The 16703-nt window shown below is 57.5% G+C and overlaps 6 protein-coding genes across 7 annotated transcripts; 5 read left to right on the forward strand and 1 right to left on the reverse strand.

Annotated features, from left to right (window-relative positions):
• The first annotated feature begins 1467 nt into the window (after positions 1–1467).
• SDRG_11312 (hypothetical protein) lies at positions 1468–2053 on the forward strand. The gene has a single exon (XM_008617344.1). It carries the CDS (start codon positions 1500–1502, stop codon positions 2037–2039), a length of 540 nt encoding a protein of 179 aa, XP_008615566.1. The 5' UTR covers positions 1468–1499; the 3' UTR covers positions 2040–2053.
• Positions 2054–5985: 3932 nt separating this feature from the next.
• Positions 5986–6965, forward strand: SDRG_11313 (hypothetical protein). The gene has a single exon (XM_008617345.1). It carries the CDS (start codon positions 6273–6275, stop codon positions 6918–6920), a length of 648 nt encoding a protein of 215 aa, XP_008615567.1. The 5' UTR covers positions 5986–6272; the 3' UTR covers positions 6921–6965.
• Positions 6966–7315: 350 nt separating this feature from the next.
• Positions 7316–9030, forward strand: SDRG_11314 (hypothetical protein). The gene is made up of 2 exons (XM_008617346.1): positions 7316–8383; positions 8435–9030. The coding sequence occupies exons 1-2, from the start codon at positions 7556–7558 to the stop codon at positions 8933–8935; spliced, it is 1329 nt and encodes a 442-aa protein (XP_008615568.1). The 5' UTR covers positions 7316–7555; the 3' UTR covers positions 8936–9030.
• A 568-nt stretch (positions 9031–9598) lies between these two features.
• SDRG_11315 (hypothetical protein) lies at positions 9599–10650 on the forward strand. Its single transcript, XM_008617347.1, has 4 exons — positions 9599–9846; positions 9889–9968; positions 10019–10326; positions 10380–10650. Exons 1-4 carry the CDS (start codon positions 9643–9645, stop codon positions 10547–10549), a joined length of 762 nt encoding a protein of 253 aa, XP_008615569.1. The 5' UTR covers positions 9599–9642; the 3' UTR covers positions 10550–10650.
• An 877-nt stretch (positions 10651–11527) lies between these two features.
• On the reverse strand, positions 11528–12729 carry SDRG_11316 (hypothetical protein). The gene is made up of 2 exons (XM_008617348.1): positions 12398–12729; positions 11528–12349 (listed from the first exon to the last, which is right to left on the reverse strand). The coding sequence occupies exons 1-2, from the start codon at positions 12714–12716 to the stop codon at positions 11673–11675; spliced, it is 996 nt and encodes a 331-aa protein (XP_008615570.1). The 5' UTR covers positions 12717–12729; the 3' UTR covers positions 11528–11672.
• Positions 12730–13696: 967 nt separating this feature from the next.
• Positions 13697–16703, forward strand: SDRG_11317. Of its 2 annotated transcripts, XM_008617349.1 has the most exons (7): positions 13697–13799; positions 13862–13948; positions 14000–14534; positions 14603–14685; positions 14734–14888; positions 14934–15444; positions 15501–16703. In XM_008617349.1, the coding sequence occupies exons 1-7, from the start codon at positions 13716–13718 to the stop codon at positions 16509–16511; spliced, it is 2466 nt and encodes an 821-aa protein (XP_008615571.1). In that variant the 5' UTR covers positions 13697–13715; the 3' UTR covers positions 16512–16703. The 2 variants fall into 2 exon arrangements, with proteins under 2 accessions (XP_008615571.1, XP_008615572.1); XM_008617350.1 differs by having other exon boundaries at positions 14000–14685.

A 16703-nucleotide genomic window follows, 5' to 3' on the forward strand; every position in this document is an offset into this window, starting at 1 on the left:
CCAACAAGAGGAGCAGCGCTTCTATGCCCCTTCCCACATCCAATGGGTTGCGCAACTCGTGTCAGACAAAGTTTTGGCCTTCAACTTGAGCAGATCAGTGTTTCCGAGTGAGACGCCGGACGACACAAGTCATGGAATCATTATTGTCACCATCGCCATCTGTCGTCAGCGTCGACTTTCGCTGAGCAAAATCGCAATAGAAATCATGTACTCGCCCGTGCCCTGTCCGAGTGCGTTCAACGGTCCCCCATCGACAATGACCAGAGTGATGGCGTTGTTGGCGCCTCAACGTTGGTACGGGGCACCGTTTTAGCTGCCTGTCACACTACAACTACGACCAAGGTAGCTACCAAGATCCGTCTGCTAACTGCATGCGTGAGTTGCCGCCCCCTCTACACGATTGCTCCGTCAAAACGACTGCGTGTCCGAGGTGAATGGACAAACATCGTTTCGATACGAAGTGGTGTCGTAGGCCCACGTACAACCTTTGGGTTGACAACGCCGAGCGAGCGTTTAATGCTTGCAACAGGGTCCATTTGTTGGATCAAGACGCGTGTGGCATTTGGGTTTGAGGTTTACAGCAATGAGAAGGACCGCAGTTGGAGTGTACTCAAGTGGAGTGTACTAGTATACGTCTATTATACATCCCACGAAATGTGAGTAAACTGGGTGTGCCCGGCTTCTCGTGCCATGGATTCGCACCCGATCCCCTTCTAGACGGAGCGAGGAGCGAGGTATTGTTGGTTCGAGCCCTCCTCTCGTTAGAGGTGCTTGGTGCGCGTATCAAACAATGGAACGCAACCGCAACCGTGGTAAGGTTCATTTTACATGATTTTACATGATTTTACATGATTTTACATGATTTTACATGATTTTACATGATTTACATGATTTTACTTGATTTGGAATCGTCTTGTGCTCGTTTAGCGCATATGAGAGAAGTAGGTACCGTGGGACTGATCACCAAAAGCATGCGCGCAACTCAACTCAGACGACGTCAAACCAGTGTCGTCAAACCCTCCAGCGTTGCGCACCCAGACCCAAGTCGATGTGATTGCGCGCTGGACGTCGAGTGTGGGTTGGGTGGTTTGGTGGCGTCGCTGCGTCCCCTTGCGATGGCCGTTTCGAGCAGGAGCCGAGGATATGTACACTCTACAAGATGCAATCCGTACCCCACACGATGCATGGAGCCATTCTAGCTGCCTCGAACACCCAGCTCAACGTTTTGTGTCTTTGACATCGCTCTGCAACCTTTCGGTCTCGTGCGGTAAAAGTATGGAATCAGGTGCAACCAATCGCCGCTCGAACGCTGTCGTCGTCGGCGATGTGTGGCCATGAGCAGCCTGGCTCACACATGTCGCGGGTATCGCGGGTCGGCAAACTCAGACGTCGACTCAGAAAGGCAATGCCCATCTGTACGTTTTATCATTCGCACCTTGCGTCAAATAACACTCATTCTCACTTGAGGTTCTCAATCACCTCATTTTACAAACTGCAGCATGGCCCGCACAACGGCCTCACGGGCCCGGTCGTCCAATGCACCGCCAACCACCTTTCGCGGCTACTGCCTCTACAAGACGGGCAAGTGCTTCCTCGAGCGCGCGCTCAAGACGAACGGCCAGCCCCACAACCTCTGCGACCTCCACCGCCTCAAGCAAAACCAAAACCAGCGCCGGCTCGACTGGAAGGTGCGCGCAAAGCAAGCGGCGCGCCACGAAGCCATGGTGACAAGTCCAGCGGTGCGCTTCCAGCCGGCCCCCGAGTCGCCAACATTATGGGCGCCCCAGAGCGCCCATGACCCGACTGCCCGCGCAGCGTACCGAGCCCAAGTCATCCAACAGCTGGTGCGACTTGTGTCAGAGGAAGTCCTGGCCTCGGACTTTACCCAGCCAAAGCACACGATGCCAGCGGTCGCGCCGCCCCACCACGTATATTACCCCCCGTACCCCCCGCAGCACGAGGTGCACCCTGCGCAGTCGTGGGAGGGTGTCCTGACACTGTCCAGGGAGTACGAAAGTCGAACCAACATGTATCTTTAATTTTTCGTCGTTCATTTGGGCATTGCATCTTCAACGATACGTGGAGCTGAGCCTGGCGCTGCGATCAGGTGAAGCCGATTGTGCGTCCATCGGCTTCGTCGGAATTTTTCAGCGTGAACGCACCTAAGGTTGCAGGAGAAGTTGTTGATGGACGCGTTGCCAAACGCTGACAACCTCGTGTGAAGTTGAGTCTTCCCATCCCACGTCAGCTGACTTGGGTGCACGCATATCCATCCATTGCTACTAGTATTTGGTGAGAGCGGGCGAAATGCGAGTTTACCATGGGTCTGCGATAGTCCAAACCAAATTGAATCCAGAGAGACTCGCTTCAACAAACACACAGTTGGCGAGCTGCTCGTGCGCTAGAAAGGACCAGCCGACCTTGCGCACAGTTGAAGTAGCTGGTCGTCGTTTGACATCGAAGAAGGTTGAGCACGCGAAACGAAGCGGATGGTTAAGCGATGGTGTTTTCATCTCGTACGACGTTGGGTTCGATTGAGTGCTAGTCGCTGGGATACAGTATGCGTGGCGGGTTAGAAGCGACACGGCGACATGCAAAATGACGATGTATCAATCAATACCTAACTATGAAGATAACGCGAAACACGTTCATATATAATACCTAACGTTAGCTTTATGCCTCCATCGTGGTACTAGCGCGTCCTACCCTCCTAGCAAGTCCTGTCGCCTGGATGTACTCGTATACCCTACCGAGTGACTCTCGGGTCCATGACATTTCGCTTGGGCCTCATGGTACTCCGCAGCCAGAAAATCGAATTTTGCCGTTCCAAGAGAGCAGTGAGCGTTGAAATACTTGGTGCGAGTCACCCGTGACAAGTCGGTTCGTCGGAGGACTCTAGTCGAGCGTAGTGGTTCGATCCATTGTCAAAGAGGTACATCATGAAGGTGTGAGATGTCATGCGCGAATTGGGGTGTTTCGTGTGTTTGATACCTGCGGTTTCCGTGTCCAAACCGTTGACTCATGGTATTGTAAAAACCAGAAATGTGAACAAAGCGTGGCAATCCAAGCCAATTTCTGGCTGACATGCCCCAAATTGACCAATTGTGATTCTATCTCTCACTTCCAAACCCATGCAGTTGAAATGTGCTGCTTTTCGCAGTTTATTACAGACATCCTCTGCGTTAATTGACAACGGCGTTAATTGACAAAAAAAGCCCATGTTCAGTATATCAATACAAAATGTGAGATGTGTTACAAGCAGAACTTATTATCTTACATTCAGTATTCACGTAGATACACCATGTAGAATTACCCGACGCCACATGTCGCTCCATGGCCCATCATCGTGCGGCTGGCATTGCTCTAAAATGCCCAACACATGGGTCAAATCCCACGCTTTTCAGATCTTTTGTCAATTAACGCAGAATATGTCTGTAAAGAGATCACCAGGTGTGTCAATTGTTTTTCTGGCTCGTTCAAGAAACGTAAGTTCCACGGGCGTGGCCCTGCCGACGACGCTCTCAGGCAACCACTTCTCATCAGCCTACGACATACCAGCAGCACGAACGCGCCAAGTACCTTGAACCAGGGCTGTACGACGAGCCTCTCTAGGCTCCCAGTTTGGTCATCCGTCTCTGAGAGATTGTCGTTGTCGTCCGACAAGTGTGCTTCGGAGTCGCTGTCGGCAAACCAGACATAGCTGGTGGGTTAGACATGGGCCAAGTGTCTGCTAGACAGATTGTCTGCAGTGGTCGCGTCTCCTGCTCCGATTTAATACTGCCAAGACCCTTCAAGAGTCGCTCGATTTCACCTTCTCACACAGCTTCGTACAAGACCCTGAGCAGACCGATCGCTTTCGGCGTGTCCGGCTTTGAAGGTAGCACGCCACTGGTGTAAACATCTTCAGCGCCTCTCATTGGGTATTTCCCACTTAAGGATTATTCCCTCTCTCGCAGCTAGCATGCCCCATAATGTCTTGAAGGTATTCCGGTCTATTGGCTGTGGATACCTCACGGTCTCTCACTTCTGTTTGGGTTCCGTTCTGGCTTGTTTCGCGCTGGCCGCCACTTTTTTCACTTTGCTTCGTTCCACTGCTTTGGGCACTGCACTGCCTCAAGTACCAGCTTGACAGTTTCGAGTCACGAACTTGTCATCTTGATAATCAAAATAACGTTAGTCGACCACCTTTTATCAAACGCACAGCAGCAGCAACAACAACACCAACAACAACAAACGACGACGACGTATCCCTCAGCATTGTGGTGGCCGATCTTGCAGCTTGCGGAGAGGTATGTGAGGCACGGGAGTAGAAAAAAGGAAGAGTACATTGTCCAGGACTCCAAGTACAAAATAGAAAACCTCCTTCCCAGTGGTTTAGAACCATCAAACGAGCGGAGTACTTCGAGGATCTCGTCGATCAAAAGTCGCGGCGTTGTCCTCATACTATTGGGTGCTAGTGTACTGCAAGGCGACGCTTCGTTGCCTGCTCGGTACCCCACCCTCAAGCGTACAGCACTGCGATGCTTCTTCACAAATGATGTGCTTGCTACGATGAAGTCACTGAACCAGGCTACACTATTTTCATGTGATCAGGTTTTGCGGGCGGTTGAACGCGTTAAAGACACCAACAACGTCGGGTAAAACGCACCTCGCGAAGGAGAAATGCGTGCGTGATCGACTCAGAAGCAGGGAGCGGCGCGACGTTGGGTAGAGTGAGGTGTAGCATCCAATCATCATTTCGCGCCGACGTATGTGCACGCTGGGTGCAAGAGCCGGCATGACCATTATCAGATTCCACGCGCGACGCCAACCATCCATTAACACATGCCGTTTGCACGGCTCGTGCCGTCTCAGATCCACGCGTCCACGCATTATGGGCAGGTACATTCGCACGCTGTGTGAGCCAGGACGACTACACTACATACACGTCCAGCCAGAGCACCAAACCCTTTGAAAGTGGTCTGCAACCGCTGGGAGCAAAGATTCCATTGTTTACATCACGAGGACGCAACACGTGATACTACATGCCAACAAACGTTCGCATATAACACCGTGTCAGTTGCTTCCTGCATACCGAGGGACGTATGTGAGGGAGGTACCGGTACAGGAAAAGACCAAGTCCAACGTTCGAGTGTTGCTGATTTTACCTTAGCGCTGCGTCAGTGGAGCTATGTGGGTGGCGCGCAGGTCGCCTTTCGCTGTGGCAAATGCGATGGCCGCCATGCACACGTACACGTAGGCCGTCGCATCAACAGAGCATGATATCGTCCGTCGACACCATGAGGGCCTTTCTCTGGCGACAGCAAGCGTATGTAGTATGGGCGAGCGCGTCTTGGGTGGTGGTGGCAAATCTCCTGTACTAAAATGCGCTCTCATGGTCTCGTGTTCTATCAACCAGCAGCGTGGTTGTTGAACTGAGAACGGCAGTGTCATAGACACCAAGATCCCAAGCAGCATGAGAAACAATATGTTCAGCGACGCCGCTCCCAAATGCTCAACTCGCGGGCTGCCAAAGCACTATGCTCGGCGCGCCGTGCGAGGGGCAAGTCATTCGCATTGGGAAAGCCGTGAAGGAATCCAGCGCTGTGGGACGACGCCACAAACAAATCCGACGGACTGGCGTGGGACCGTTTCTGTCGCGGCGCAGGAACCTGTGTCTGGTTCACACCACATCTTGTGGTTATCGTTCTGAGACCTGGTGGTCCACCAAGCGTTGGCCTTGTAGTACATACGTCGCAGGCGGCACAGCCTTTCCAATCATCCCACTCTGAGCACATTCGCCAGCGTTACGCGGCAGCCGCGACACGGCCGTCGTCGTCGCCACGCAGCACCACGCCGTCTCCGCGTTCATGGCGTTCACAAGTCGTAGCCGCCTTGCTCCATTTTGCAGCAGGCTGAGTTGAGTGCGGTCCACCGGCTCAGGATCAGAAGGATACACCACGTGTGCTACCCATCTCGTTGCGCTTGCAGTACGGTACAGTACAAGGACTGCACCTCGTCACAGTGCACCTGGCGTGACGTCGATATGCCGATTTTCCATAGGCGTCCGATGACTCTCTAAATCACCAGGACGACGCGTGGGGAAGCGACAAAATGCACAGCCTGATCCGGCACCAGCGTCGGCACTCTTGTTTCTGCGCCGGGCCCACGTCGCCTGCATAGACGAGGCAAGACTGATTCTGGTCCAGCTGGCGGGCACCATCTTGGAATTATCACTGATTTTGGTCCGCCACGTTGGGTGCCACTTGCGAATTTGCCTTTTGAAGCCCACGATGGCCGCCTTGACCCCGACCGCGCGCGAGAACAGCAGCCAGCAAGACGAAGCCCACAGCTTCCGCGGCCACTGCCTCTACAAGACTGGCAAGTGCAAGAACGAGCGCGCGCTCAAGACGAACGGCCAAGCCCACAACCTCTGCGACGAACACCGCGCAAAACAGAACCAAAACCAGCGCAAAATGGACTCCAAGATGCGCCAGAAACGCCACTACTCGCCGTACGAGTCGCCGCAGAGCGCCCACAGCTACGACGAGCCGCTCCCGTACCCACCGTCGTCGATGCCGCCCATGAATGGGCCGTACCCGGCCTACCCGACCATGATGTACCCGCCCGCGTATGGCTACTACGAGAACCGACAAGGGTACGCTCATGTGCACCACCCGCCGATGCCAGACGTCGGCGACCAGATCACGGTGCCGACGCCGTCGTATCTCAAGGGCGAAGCGCGGGAAGCGTTCCGGTCCCGCGTGCTCCAGAAGCTCGTCAACATCATCTCGGAGGAAGTGACGGCGATTCCGCCGCCACCATCCATGTACAGCGCGCATACCAGTGTCTATGAAGACGGCCTCCCGCCCCAGCGTCTGCCATCGCTGGCGTCGCGCATCTCGCGGCACAGCGTCCCGTCGCCCGAGGCCAAGCCGTGAAGCATTGGTCGGCCTTATTAATTTATTTTGTTTTGTCTCGATGGATGTTTATGTGTTGTGGTTTGCGTGCGTGGACGTCAGAGGCGGTTGGTCGTCGTCGGCGCCGGCCACAGTGGCAGCGGGGTCGACGCCACTAGCATTACCCGACGTCGCGATTGCGGGGTGTCACGGTGTACCCAGCGTGGGATCTTGCGCGGGTTCAACATGCGGCCGACAGGATGCTGCAGAATGCGATGTGCCTCAGTGCAAGCTACTGGCGGCCACATACGCGCGTCGTCGTGCTTCTGTCGCCACCCACGGACAGCTCGCATGGACCAGAGGCGGCAGCACCCAAAGACACTCGATGCTACTGCAGCCCCTACGGCAGTTCCCCTTCCGGTACATACATGTACATGCAGGCCTGTCGTGGCGCGTTGCACCGTCCCGCGACGCGTCCTGCTGTACAGCACCTACGGCTGTGCGCTGGGCCCTCCGACCGAGAGAACGGCCAAGCCTCTCAGTCGTCCCAAGTACGTGGCTTGCTCCGTGACGTGGCAGAACCTCTATCTTTTAATGCCATATCTCGAAGCATTCGTAGCGGGAGGTTTTCGCGCCGTGTGCAACAATTGCATTCCTGCGGCGGCGGCGGCAGCAGCATGTCCATCTCGCAGTTCTACATCCTTAGCAGCCGCGGGGACACGGTGCTCGCCAACGACTTCCGCGGCGACGTGGCCAGCGACAGCGCCGAGATCTTCTTCCGCAAGGCCAAGTTCTGGGAGAAGGGCGACGCGCCGCCAGCCTTCCACATTGACGGCGTCAACTACTTGTACGTCAAGAAGAATGGCCTCTACTTTGTGGCCACAACGCGCTTCAACGTGTCGCCGGCCTACATCCTCGAGCTCCTCACGCGCCTATGCCGTGTCTTCAAGGACTACTGCGGCGTCCTCTCGGAAGAGACACTGCGCAAGAACTTCATCTTGTGCTACGAGCTTTTGGACGAGACGCTCGACTTTGGCTACGCGCAGGACACAAGCACGGAAGGCCTCAAGGTACACGTGCACAACGAAGCGATCCTCGTCGGCGACGCGGCGCTGGCCAAGGCCAAGCCGAGCACGCTCCTCGGTCGGCCGTCCAACATCAAGGCGGCCAACGCCGTGCGCAAGCCCGTGGCCACGGGTCAATCGGCCAACAAGAAGGACGAGAACGAGCTCTTTTGCGACATCCTCGAGCGCCTCAACGTCGTCTTTGCGCCAAGCGGGCAGATGCTCAACGCGAGCGTCGAAGGCCGCATCCAGATGAAGTCGTACCTCGCTGGCAACCCGGAGCTGCGGCTTGCGCTGAACGAGGACCTCGTCATTGGGCAAAAGTCGTCGTCGTATGGCCAAGTCGTGCTCGACGACTGCAACTTTCACGAGTGCGTCCAGCTCGACGAGTTTGAGCGCGACCGCGTCCTCGTCTTCACGCCGCCCGACGGCGAGTTCACGGTACGATCTGCGAATGCGCCTTCATGCGTCTCTCATGTTGTTTGTGGCTAGGTCATCAACTACCGCATCACGGGCGACTTTCGTGCCCCATTCCGCATCTTTCCGTTTGTTGAGGAGCAGTCGCCGACCAAGATTGAAATGATCCTCAAGGTCCGCGCCGACATGCCCGACAACAACTACGGCGCCAACGTCATCATCCGCTTCCCGGTACCGCAAAACACGATCAGCGTCTCGTGCGACATTGGCAAGAACACGGCCGGGCAGCTCGCGGAATTCCGCGAAAATGAAAACCAAGTGCGCTGGGCCATCAAGCGCTTTGCGGGCGCGACCGAGCTCACGCTGCGCGCCAAGATCACGCTGAGCGGCCCGAGCCAGCACGTGCGCCGCGAAATTGGCCCGGTCTCGATGAACTTTGAGATCCCCATGTACAACGTCTCGACGCTCCAAGTCCGGTACCTCCGGATCCCCGAGCACGCGCGCCACCCCAACTACAAGTACAAGCGCTGGGTGCGCTACGTGACGCAGTCCAGCTCGTACGTCTCGCGCATTTAAGGCGTCTTGGGTGCTAGGGGCTAGTGATGCTTTTTTCATCTTCTACTCTGGTTCTCTGGTTGGATCAAATGTGGCAAAGGGTTTGCATCCTGCGGCTGTACACTAGCTGCGTCAATTTCGTGGCGTCGTCGATAGCAAGTCGATGGTCAGTCGATGGCCAGCCGATGGTCAGTCGACGGTCCGTCGATGGCTTGGCATGGCGTCAGTCGTGACGCCACTGCAGTGTCGACGACCATCAGCGATGCGAAAGTGCACTTTCGGCAGTTTTAAACACGTTGAAAACAGCGGGATAAAAACACGCCACTTGGCGCGCACCCAATGCATTAAAGTCGACACCGCGGCGACTTGGCCGTCATCGTTGCACTTGTCGACGACTGCTGCTACTGCAAGAACGACGACGAAGCAGCTTGCGTCTCTACGACGCCGCGACATGCGGTGCCCACGCGAGCAGTCTCATCGTTGCATCGTCAAGGGTAGTACCTGATCGGGACGTCGCCCACCCGTGGTGGATCATGCTGTCGAGTCGGAGCTACTACCCTTTACAATGTACTACTACTACTTGGGTTTTTGTTGTGGTGCTTGCACCGCGACGGCGCGTCTGGCATAATGCGTCGGTCCGTCGTCGCGGGCCAAAAGTTGCGTGTTTTTAAAGCACCGAGAGGAGGCGGTGTGGCCGACACGCCACAGTGTCGAACGAACGTGGCGAGATGATTGCCGACCGCTTGTCCTCGGACGCGATCCGCCAGCTCCATGACCAGCCGTCGTCGGCCGGCGGCTTCCAGCCCTTCCTGCAGGTCGTCCACATCAAGATGATCCAGCCCGCATCCGTGGTCGAGAAGGCGCGCTACTGCCTTGTGCTCTCGGATGGCACGTACTGCATCTCGTGCCTCCTTGGCCCCGACCTCTCGTCTGTACGTCGCTCTCGCCGCGGCAGTCTTCTCACCTGTGACTAGAGCTTTACGCTTGGCGGGATCACGCTCCACGCCGTCATTCAGCTCATCGAATATTCGCCCAAGTTTGTCGCTGGCAAGCTGTACGTGCCTCCTCCTGGCGACAGCAGTGACGCTCATGGCAATGTGCTAGCATCCTCCTCGTCGATGTCATGGAGCTCATCGAAGCGTGCGCGCACCGCCTTGGCTCCGAGCACCCGATTTACTTTGAGCTCGAGACCGCGACCATGTCGTCGCTGCTCCAAGCGCAGCTCGAGCTCCTCGTACACAAGGAACGTCACATGGAGCGACTCTGCGCGTCCGTCCAAGAGAACGCGCGCGTGGCCGCCGACCTCATCACGCTCAACGTCGGCGGCCAGCGCTTCCAGACCGCCAAAGCCAACTTGCTTCGGGACCCGGATGCGTACTTTGCCGTTATGCTCTCGACAGCGCCGACCCACGGTGCGTCTTCCGACTGCGCTCGTACACGAGGTAGAGACGACCGTGTGTACTAGAGGACGGAAGCTACTTTGTGGATGTGAACCCGACCCACTTCGATCGGATCATGGCACATGTCCGGACAGGCGAGCTCATTGCCCTCGACGGTCTCTGCGCCTGGGACGCCAAGCAGCTCCGTCAAACGATCGAGTACCTCGGCCTCGAGACCGCACTCGCATCGCCGTAGCATAGTACAGAGAATAACCAACTAAAGATGAAGCTAGTACTTTGGGTAGGACGAGACGCGTACCTAGTACAGTACTAGGCTTAGTCGGGCTTGCTGACGACCATATTTTTGGTTGGCCGCCGGTTCTTGCCGTGCTTCTCGTCGCGTGCGCACGTCAAGAGGCGCGCTAACGTGTATAGCAATGGCCGTCTAGTTCATGAGAAGTCTAGCTTCCGAACGTCGCCGTAGCCTCGCTTGGTGTCATGTACACATGTTCTAAACGCATCCTTCTGGGATCGATCAACATACCTACTGTGCTAAGTCGACAACTCGGTTCACCTGTCCATGGCATCATGCCGATCTACGCGCAGACTGCAGCGGTCACCCATTGCAGCTGGGAGCAAACGCAGCAAACGAGGTGTTGGGGAGCTCAGAAGCAGAGACGCGCATCAGTCTCGACCTTGTGGTGGCTTCCGCGGTGCAACGCCAACTAAGCAGCGAGGGGAGAGCCATCTCCCAGGAAGCAGGCAGTTGTACTGTGCTACGCCACGAAGGCAGATTCGGAACTGAGTCTATGGAGGCCAGCGTTGTGGATAGAACGATAATGAGACCTTTGTCAAGAGGATCTATGATGTCCATCACCATCCGTATATGGCACCTATCTACATCCCGCACACAGGCTACCCAGACTCTAGGCTCCTTGCTTCCTGGAGTCATAACTCTCCAGCGATGCACGCTTGCATCGGCCGGACATGGCTTGGCCAAACCAGACTCAACAAGCTGCCCCCGCTGCCGCGGTCTTGACGACACGATGCTATCACAACGTCCACGGACGTCGAGGAATGGCTGTGCCTGGACGCGCTGCCAGCCCTATGAGCCACTCGATAGCTGCCAAAACGCCCGATATGGGCGCCTCCACCGCCTGTCGTAAGCGAAGCATAGCAAGGGAGGTCGCTGGATTGATACAAGCCGACCACCAAGCACGCTGCCCGTGCCGCATGGGGCCGTCTCGGTGCATCTTCCCTCGTTTCTAACGTCTCGGTCCATCGAAAGCTTGTCATGTCACCACATGATGGTCCGCCATGGTGGAGATGATATGTACAAAGCAATACGGTCGAGCGTCGATGCAACACACATAGATAACTTATTGAACGAACGAGAGGTGCGCGCCGTGGTAGTACATGTCGACGGCCGGGAAGAGCTCGAGGTCCGAGGGTAGCCCGCTAAAGGCGACGCCGAGTTCTTGGTCGTTCTTCTCAAAGTGGATCTCGCCAACGTCGCGGCGCCAGCGCACGGTGACGACGTCGCCTTCGGAAAACCCGGCGCAGTACGGCGTGCCACGGATGCCGTCCTGGGCGTAGAGTGTGCCGTGGCGCAGCTCGACGTAGTAGCCCGACACTTCGGGGTTGTACGAGTAGACGCCAAAGCCCTTGCGCGGCGCGAGGCCCACAAAGAGCTTCCCGAGCACGTTGCCCACCGTCGTGATGCGCTCGAGCCGCAGCGCGTAGACGTCGACGCACGACGCGCCCAGTACCGAATGCGACACGCTCCGGCTCGGTGCATTGGCGCGCTGAACCGACGTGCCGTCGTCGGAGAGGCTCAAGCCTGCCGAACAAAGGTGCGCGTTCCACTGTAGGCTTGCCGTATCGCGCTCCGAGGGCGCATGGAGCTCGCGTGGCGTGCTGATGTTGAGGTAGTCGAGCGTCGTGCGCAAGTGGCGCACCTCCCAGTCGCTGAGCCCGTCGAACGAGAGCTCGCCCGTGCGTAGGTAGACCATGACGCGGTCGAAATGAATCGGGTCAATGTCGATAAAGTAGGCCCCTGCAACATGTGCGATGAGCAACACGCTATCTATGGATGCGTGCGTACCCGTCTCGGCGTTGGGCTGCCAATGGCCCGAGCCCAGCATCGCCTGAAAGTACGTGCCATCGAGCCGCAAGAGCGTGTCTTTCGATGTGCGGAAGATGGTGCCACCGACGTCGAGCGTAATGACGTTGGCGGCGCTGGACGCGTTGCGCTGGAGCCGGCGCTCGAGGTCTTCCCACTGCTTCTCCTTGCGCTCGAGGGCTTCGAGCTGGTCCTGGATCGACTGCGACGTCTCGAGAAAGTCGGCCGAGAAGAGCTTGAGCATGTCGAGGGACCCAGAGAGCGACCGCTTCAAGTGCTCCTTCTGCAGCGTTGACGCCATCTGCCCGAAAAAGCCAAACTGCAAGATCGCAGTTGCAGGCTGAAAACCTCTCATTTCGGATGTTGAAGCACTCAAATATCATGTTCCGAAGGTTTTCCAGAACTTCGATGGCCTCTGTCATTGCATATCCGACGACGACCGAGCGCTGCACAGCGGTAGAACAATGCGCGTCCGTCCAGCGATGGTCGACGCAAACAATGGTAGACGTCGAGCAATGTGTACCATCCCACGTAGGCCAGTGCTACGTGTGTCCTCGTGCGCTGAGAATACATGGCCTTGGCCTCGCCGCTAGCCGCCACCTCGGCGATTATTTGTCACAGATGCTGGCTAGCCGACGGCGGTTGGGTTGGAGGCTGCGGGCTCATTGATAGTCGACGCTTCCAACTGCAGAGAACCAGCCGCCATGAGTAGCAGGGTGGTTGTAGGCCCTGTGAATCTTGATACCTGTGCAAACTACATGCCAGCGACAGTGTTCTTGAAGGACCGGGCAAAGCTAAGATGTGTAGTAGCAAGGGTATACATGGTAGTAGCTACTGGCACATCGAACCAACGCGCTCTCCCGGCCCGCTCTCGCTCGCTTCGAACATGGCCGTGGGAGGATACGCTGGCGACCGTCAAGATTCCGGCGCGCCCGCAGCTTCAAGGACCTGCCTCCATTGCAATCTGTGGCCAGCACACGATGTTGAAGACGCGCCGCATCTTGCCAAGCAGCGGCCATGGCCATGAGCAGGTTTGTGGTACATGCCAATTTTGAGTATATAGAGCTATGGACTATCGTCCAAGCCAAAGAGTTAGCTCAGCCAGTAACATGATGACCCTGTCCCCGTCGAGCTTTTGGTTGCACCCGACTGCCGCTTGTGTCGTGCGTCAAGCCACCTTCAACGCCAGCAGCGTATCTTTTCTCGCTGGGATTGTGTGATTGGCTACAATTATAAAACATACAACTCTGGATTGGCTGAAATTATCCCTTTTCAGCCAATCGCGCGCAGCGTATCCACGATGAAGACGCCCGACCAAGCGGCTGCGCTCATCCAAGCCCGATGGAAGGGTGTGGCGTACCGCCAAAAGGCCGCCACATTCGAGGTGCGATCGCATGGCGTCCTGCCAGCAGCGAGGCCGAGGCTAACCTTAGCATACCCACGTAGCGGGCGGTGACGACGCTCCAGGCGCGGCAGCGCGGCCGCTACGTCCGTCGGCGCTTCGTCGAGTACAAGGGCTTCCGCCTCGAGCAGGTGCGCATCGCTGTACGAGGCGTATATCGTCATTGCACCAACGACGTCTAGGCTGCGTTCGAGTCGGAGAGCAAGAAGCGCCGCGAGCGCATCTGGCATCACCAGCAGCAACTGCTCTACATGGAGTCAATCTCGCCAGACCAGTACGAGAAGCTCATGGCGCTCCGGCAAGCGCGCGCTGCACGTGTCATTCAAAAGCGCTGGAACGACTACCGAGCGTACAAGGCCAACGCGCGCCTCGAGTGGTCGTCGACCGACGACGAAGACGACGACGACGAGCGCTACTGGAAGCAAGCATCAGTCGCCAGCAGCACGCAGTCGTCGATCGGCACGGCGCCCGCACCCGACGCCGCTATCGACCCAGAGGTGTATCTACAGACCAAGACAAGGCTTCAGCAGACGATCAAACAGCGGGTCCACGCGCTTGCCAGGACGGCGCCGTGGAAGCACGCGGTACCCGAGTACGCAACCAAGGCCGAGAAGCTCCAGCTGCGCAAGCTCGCGTATACGCGTCTCTCGGACCAAGCCAAGACGACCCACGCGCATCTGGCGCACCACAAGAAGGAGTTTCGTGCCCAGCGTGCAGGTACATTTTCCTGCATTTTTGCATCTTGGGCATTTTACATGGAACACAAACCTGTCTCGACCCTGCAGACGCCGAGCTCGAAAAGAAAGCTCTCCTCGCGCGTTGTGAGCGGCGCATGGCGGCACTGAGCCAACCCCCGCCGATGCCTTCGGTAGGCCCCATACAAACCTAACCGCAGTGGGACCGAGACGACGTGTAGCTCGAGCAAGGGGCGTCCATCAACGACTATCCGTTGCCAAAGCTCCGGCGCCGGCGCCACGAAGCACTCACAACGCACAAGAACATCATGACGTCCCTCAAAGCACCGCGCATCTACGACATGCCCGTCGCCGGCACCGTCTACGACATGCGCCGGTACAGCTCGTGCTCACTCGATGACGTCGTCACACCATGGACTAGACACCCCGAGCACTGGCCGTACACGGACGTCGACCGCGTGTGGTGCTGGCCGCAAGAGTACGTCGCGTCGCTTAATGTGGCGCCGCCCGATGACGCGCCGGCGTCCGACGACCCACTGGCGGTGTTTGTGGGCACAGACCCGACGCTGACCGAGCTGCCGTGGCTGGCGTTCAGCCACAAGATGCAGTTCGAGCCGACGCCTGCCTCGTCCAGCACGCTGCCGCCGCGCCTGCACGCCTACCGCCGACAGAAGACCGAGGGGGATGCATACGGCGACGGGTTTGACGCGAGTGTGCAGGCGCAGACCAAGCACCTCGTGGCCCAAGTGAGTGCACAGATTCACTTCAACACACAGCGTCGGCGGCAGCTCGAGGAAGAGAGCCGGCAGTTGCCACGACCGGTCGCGCCGCCGTCGAGCGCCATCGACTATGCGCAACTGCGCAAACACAACATGGCGCTGCGTATCCAAGCCCAGTACCGAGGCCACCGTGGCCGACAAGCAGCCCACGAGGTAGAATGCATCCATCTGAGCATTAGCGTAGAGGGAGTATACACTTGTCAAACTAGATTCGAGCCCAGCATTTTGTCTTGGTCCGCGGCCGCGCGATTCGAAAAGGGCTCTGCGAAGAGTGCGCCGACCAAAAGGCTGTCTTGCTCTGCAAGAGTTGCGAAGAGAGCCGTCATTTCTGCCCACAGTGCTGGGTGCACGTGCACAGCACGCGGCGACGGAAGAATCATGTCCCGATGCCCATGGTCGCGCCACCAAAGACCGACCACCGCACTCTTATTGACAGTCGTCCGCCGCCGATCGTGACGGCGTCGCCAGAGCGACCCTTACCGCCAACGTCAGACATGACTGCCTCGGCGCCACAGCCAACTGTCGACACGACGTCGAGGCCGCTGTTGACCGATGTCCTGGCGGCACCACACGTCGACACGGCATTGAAACTTGAGAAACCTCGAGCAGTAGTCAAGCCGTGGGCGAAAAAGGCCAAGACCAGCGTGACGGCAGCCAGCGTCGATGCGCTATCGGTGCAACCCACTATGGTACCGGCAGCGGCAGCGGTACCACAAGGCGCCGAGGTGCTAGGACCGCGCAATACCGAGATCGCAAAGTCAACCAAGGAGCCAGAAGCTCCGAGAGCGACCACGGAGGCACCTGTCGTTGCGCCGACAGAGACCGCAAGCGTGGCCAAGCCACGCGCCAGCGCCGACAAGCCGTGGAAGAAGAAGGCCCATTCGGCGCCGACGCGCTCGGTCTTGAGTGCCGACGAACCTGTTGCCATCACGGACGCTGCGCCAGTGTCGACTGAGCCCACCGCCGCACCTGGTAATGAACCGTCGTCAAGCGATCCGCCGTCTGCTGCCATATCGCCGTCCAACGTGCGCACGTCGGCGGATACCGCGTCGTCGCAGCCTGCAGCGATTGCTGCTGCGGACAAAGGCAAAGACAACAAGGCGGCTTCAATGAGAGAGACGTCCGTGGAAGTCCCGCCATCGACCGCGCCGTCGACCGAAGTCTTAGCAAGCTCTGCGCCCGTAGAAAACACTCTAATAGCACAGGCGTCCAACGAATAATGCCATACGCCATCGGTAGAGTCGAGTAGAGGACCCTTCTTCGAGGCTTTCCTGCTCTTTAATAGAGTAGGCCGTTGACCATCCAACGCCGCATCGATCATCTTCGCCCTCGCCGCTTGCGTCACGCTACCGTGCCCATGGGTACTGTATCGTGCGCGTCTCGCAGCGTCGTGGCGGCGCCGGCAGCGAAAA

This window comes from Saprolegnia diclina (genome assembly GCF_000281045.1).
Source record: "Saprolegnia diclina VS20 unplaced genomic scaffold supercont1.40, whole genome shotgun sequence".
NCBI lineage: Eukaryota > Oomycota > Saprolegniomycetes > Saprolegniales > Saprolegniaceae > Saprolegnia > Saprolegnia diclina.

What these genes read in the sequence shown, in the direction of transcription:
- SDRG_11314 (XM_008617346.1), top strand. Translation starts at nt 7,556, where the DNA reads ATGTCCATCTCGCAGTTCTACATCCTTAGCAGCCGCGGGGACACGGTG. An exon ending in CGCCCGACGGCGAGTTCACG is followed by an intron (nt 8,384 to 8,434) that starts GTACGATCTGCG and finishes GTTTGTGGCTAG; the next exon opens with GTCATCAACTACCGCATCAC.
- SDRG_11315 (XM_008617347.1), top strand. Translation starts at nt 9,643, where the DNA reads ATGATTGCCGACCGCTTGTCCTCGGACGCGATCCGCCAGCTCCATGAC. An exon ending in TTGGCCCCGACCTCTCGTCT is followed by an intron (nt 9,847 to 9,888) that starts GTACGTCGCTCT and finishes ACCTGTGACTAG; the next exon opens with AGCTTTACGCTTGGCGGGAT. An exon ending in AAGTTTGTCGCTGGCAAGCT is followed by an intron (nt 9,969 to 10,018) that starts GTACGTGCCTCC and finishes GCAATGTGCTAG; the next exon opens with CATCCTCCTCGTCGATGTCA.
- SDRG_11312 (XM_008617344.1), top strand. Translation starts at nt 1,500, where the DNA reads ATGGCCCGCACAACGGCCTCACGGGCCCGGTCGTCCAATGCACCGCCA.
- SDRG_11316 (XM_008617348.1), bottom strand. Translation starts at nt 12,716, where the DNA reads ATGGCGTCAACGCTGCAGAAGGAGCACTTGAAGCGGTCGCTCTCTGGG. An exon ending in GCAGCCCAACGCCGAGACGG is followed by an intron (nt 12,350 to 12,397) that starts GTACGCACGCAT and finishes CACATGTTGCAG; the next exon opens with GGGCCTACTTTATCGACATT.
- SDRG_11317 (XM_008617350.1), top strand. Translation starts at nt 13,757, where the DNA reads ATGGAAGGGTGTGGCGTACCGCCAAAAGGCCGCCACATTCGAG. An exon ending in AAAAGGCCGCCACATTCGAG is followed by an intron (nt 13,800 to 13,861) that starts GTGCGATCGCAT and finishes ATACCCACGTAG; the next exon opens with CGGGCGGTGACGACGCTCCA. An exon ending in GCCGACAAGCAGCCCACGAG is followed by an intron (nt 15,445 to 15,500) that starts GTAGAATGCATC and finishes TTGTCAAACTAG; the next exon opens with ATTCGAGCCCAGCATTTTGT.
- SDRG_11313 (XM_008617345.1), top strand. Translation starts at nt 6,273, where the DNA reads ATGGCCGCCTTGACCCCGACCGCGCGCGAGAACAGCAGCCAGCAAGAC.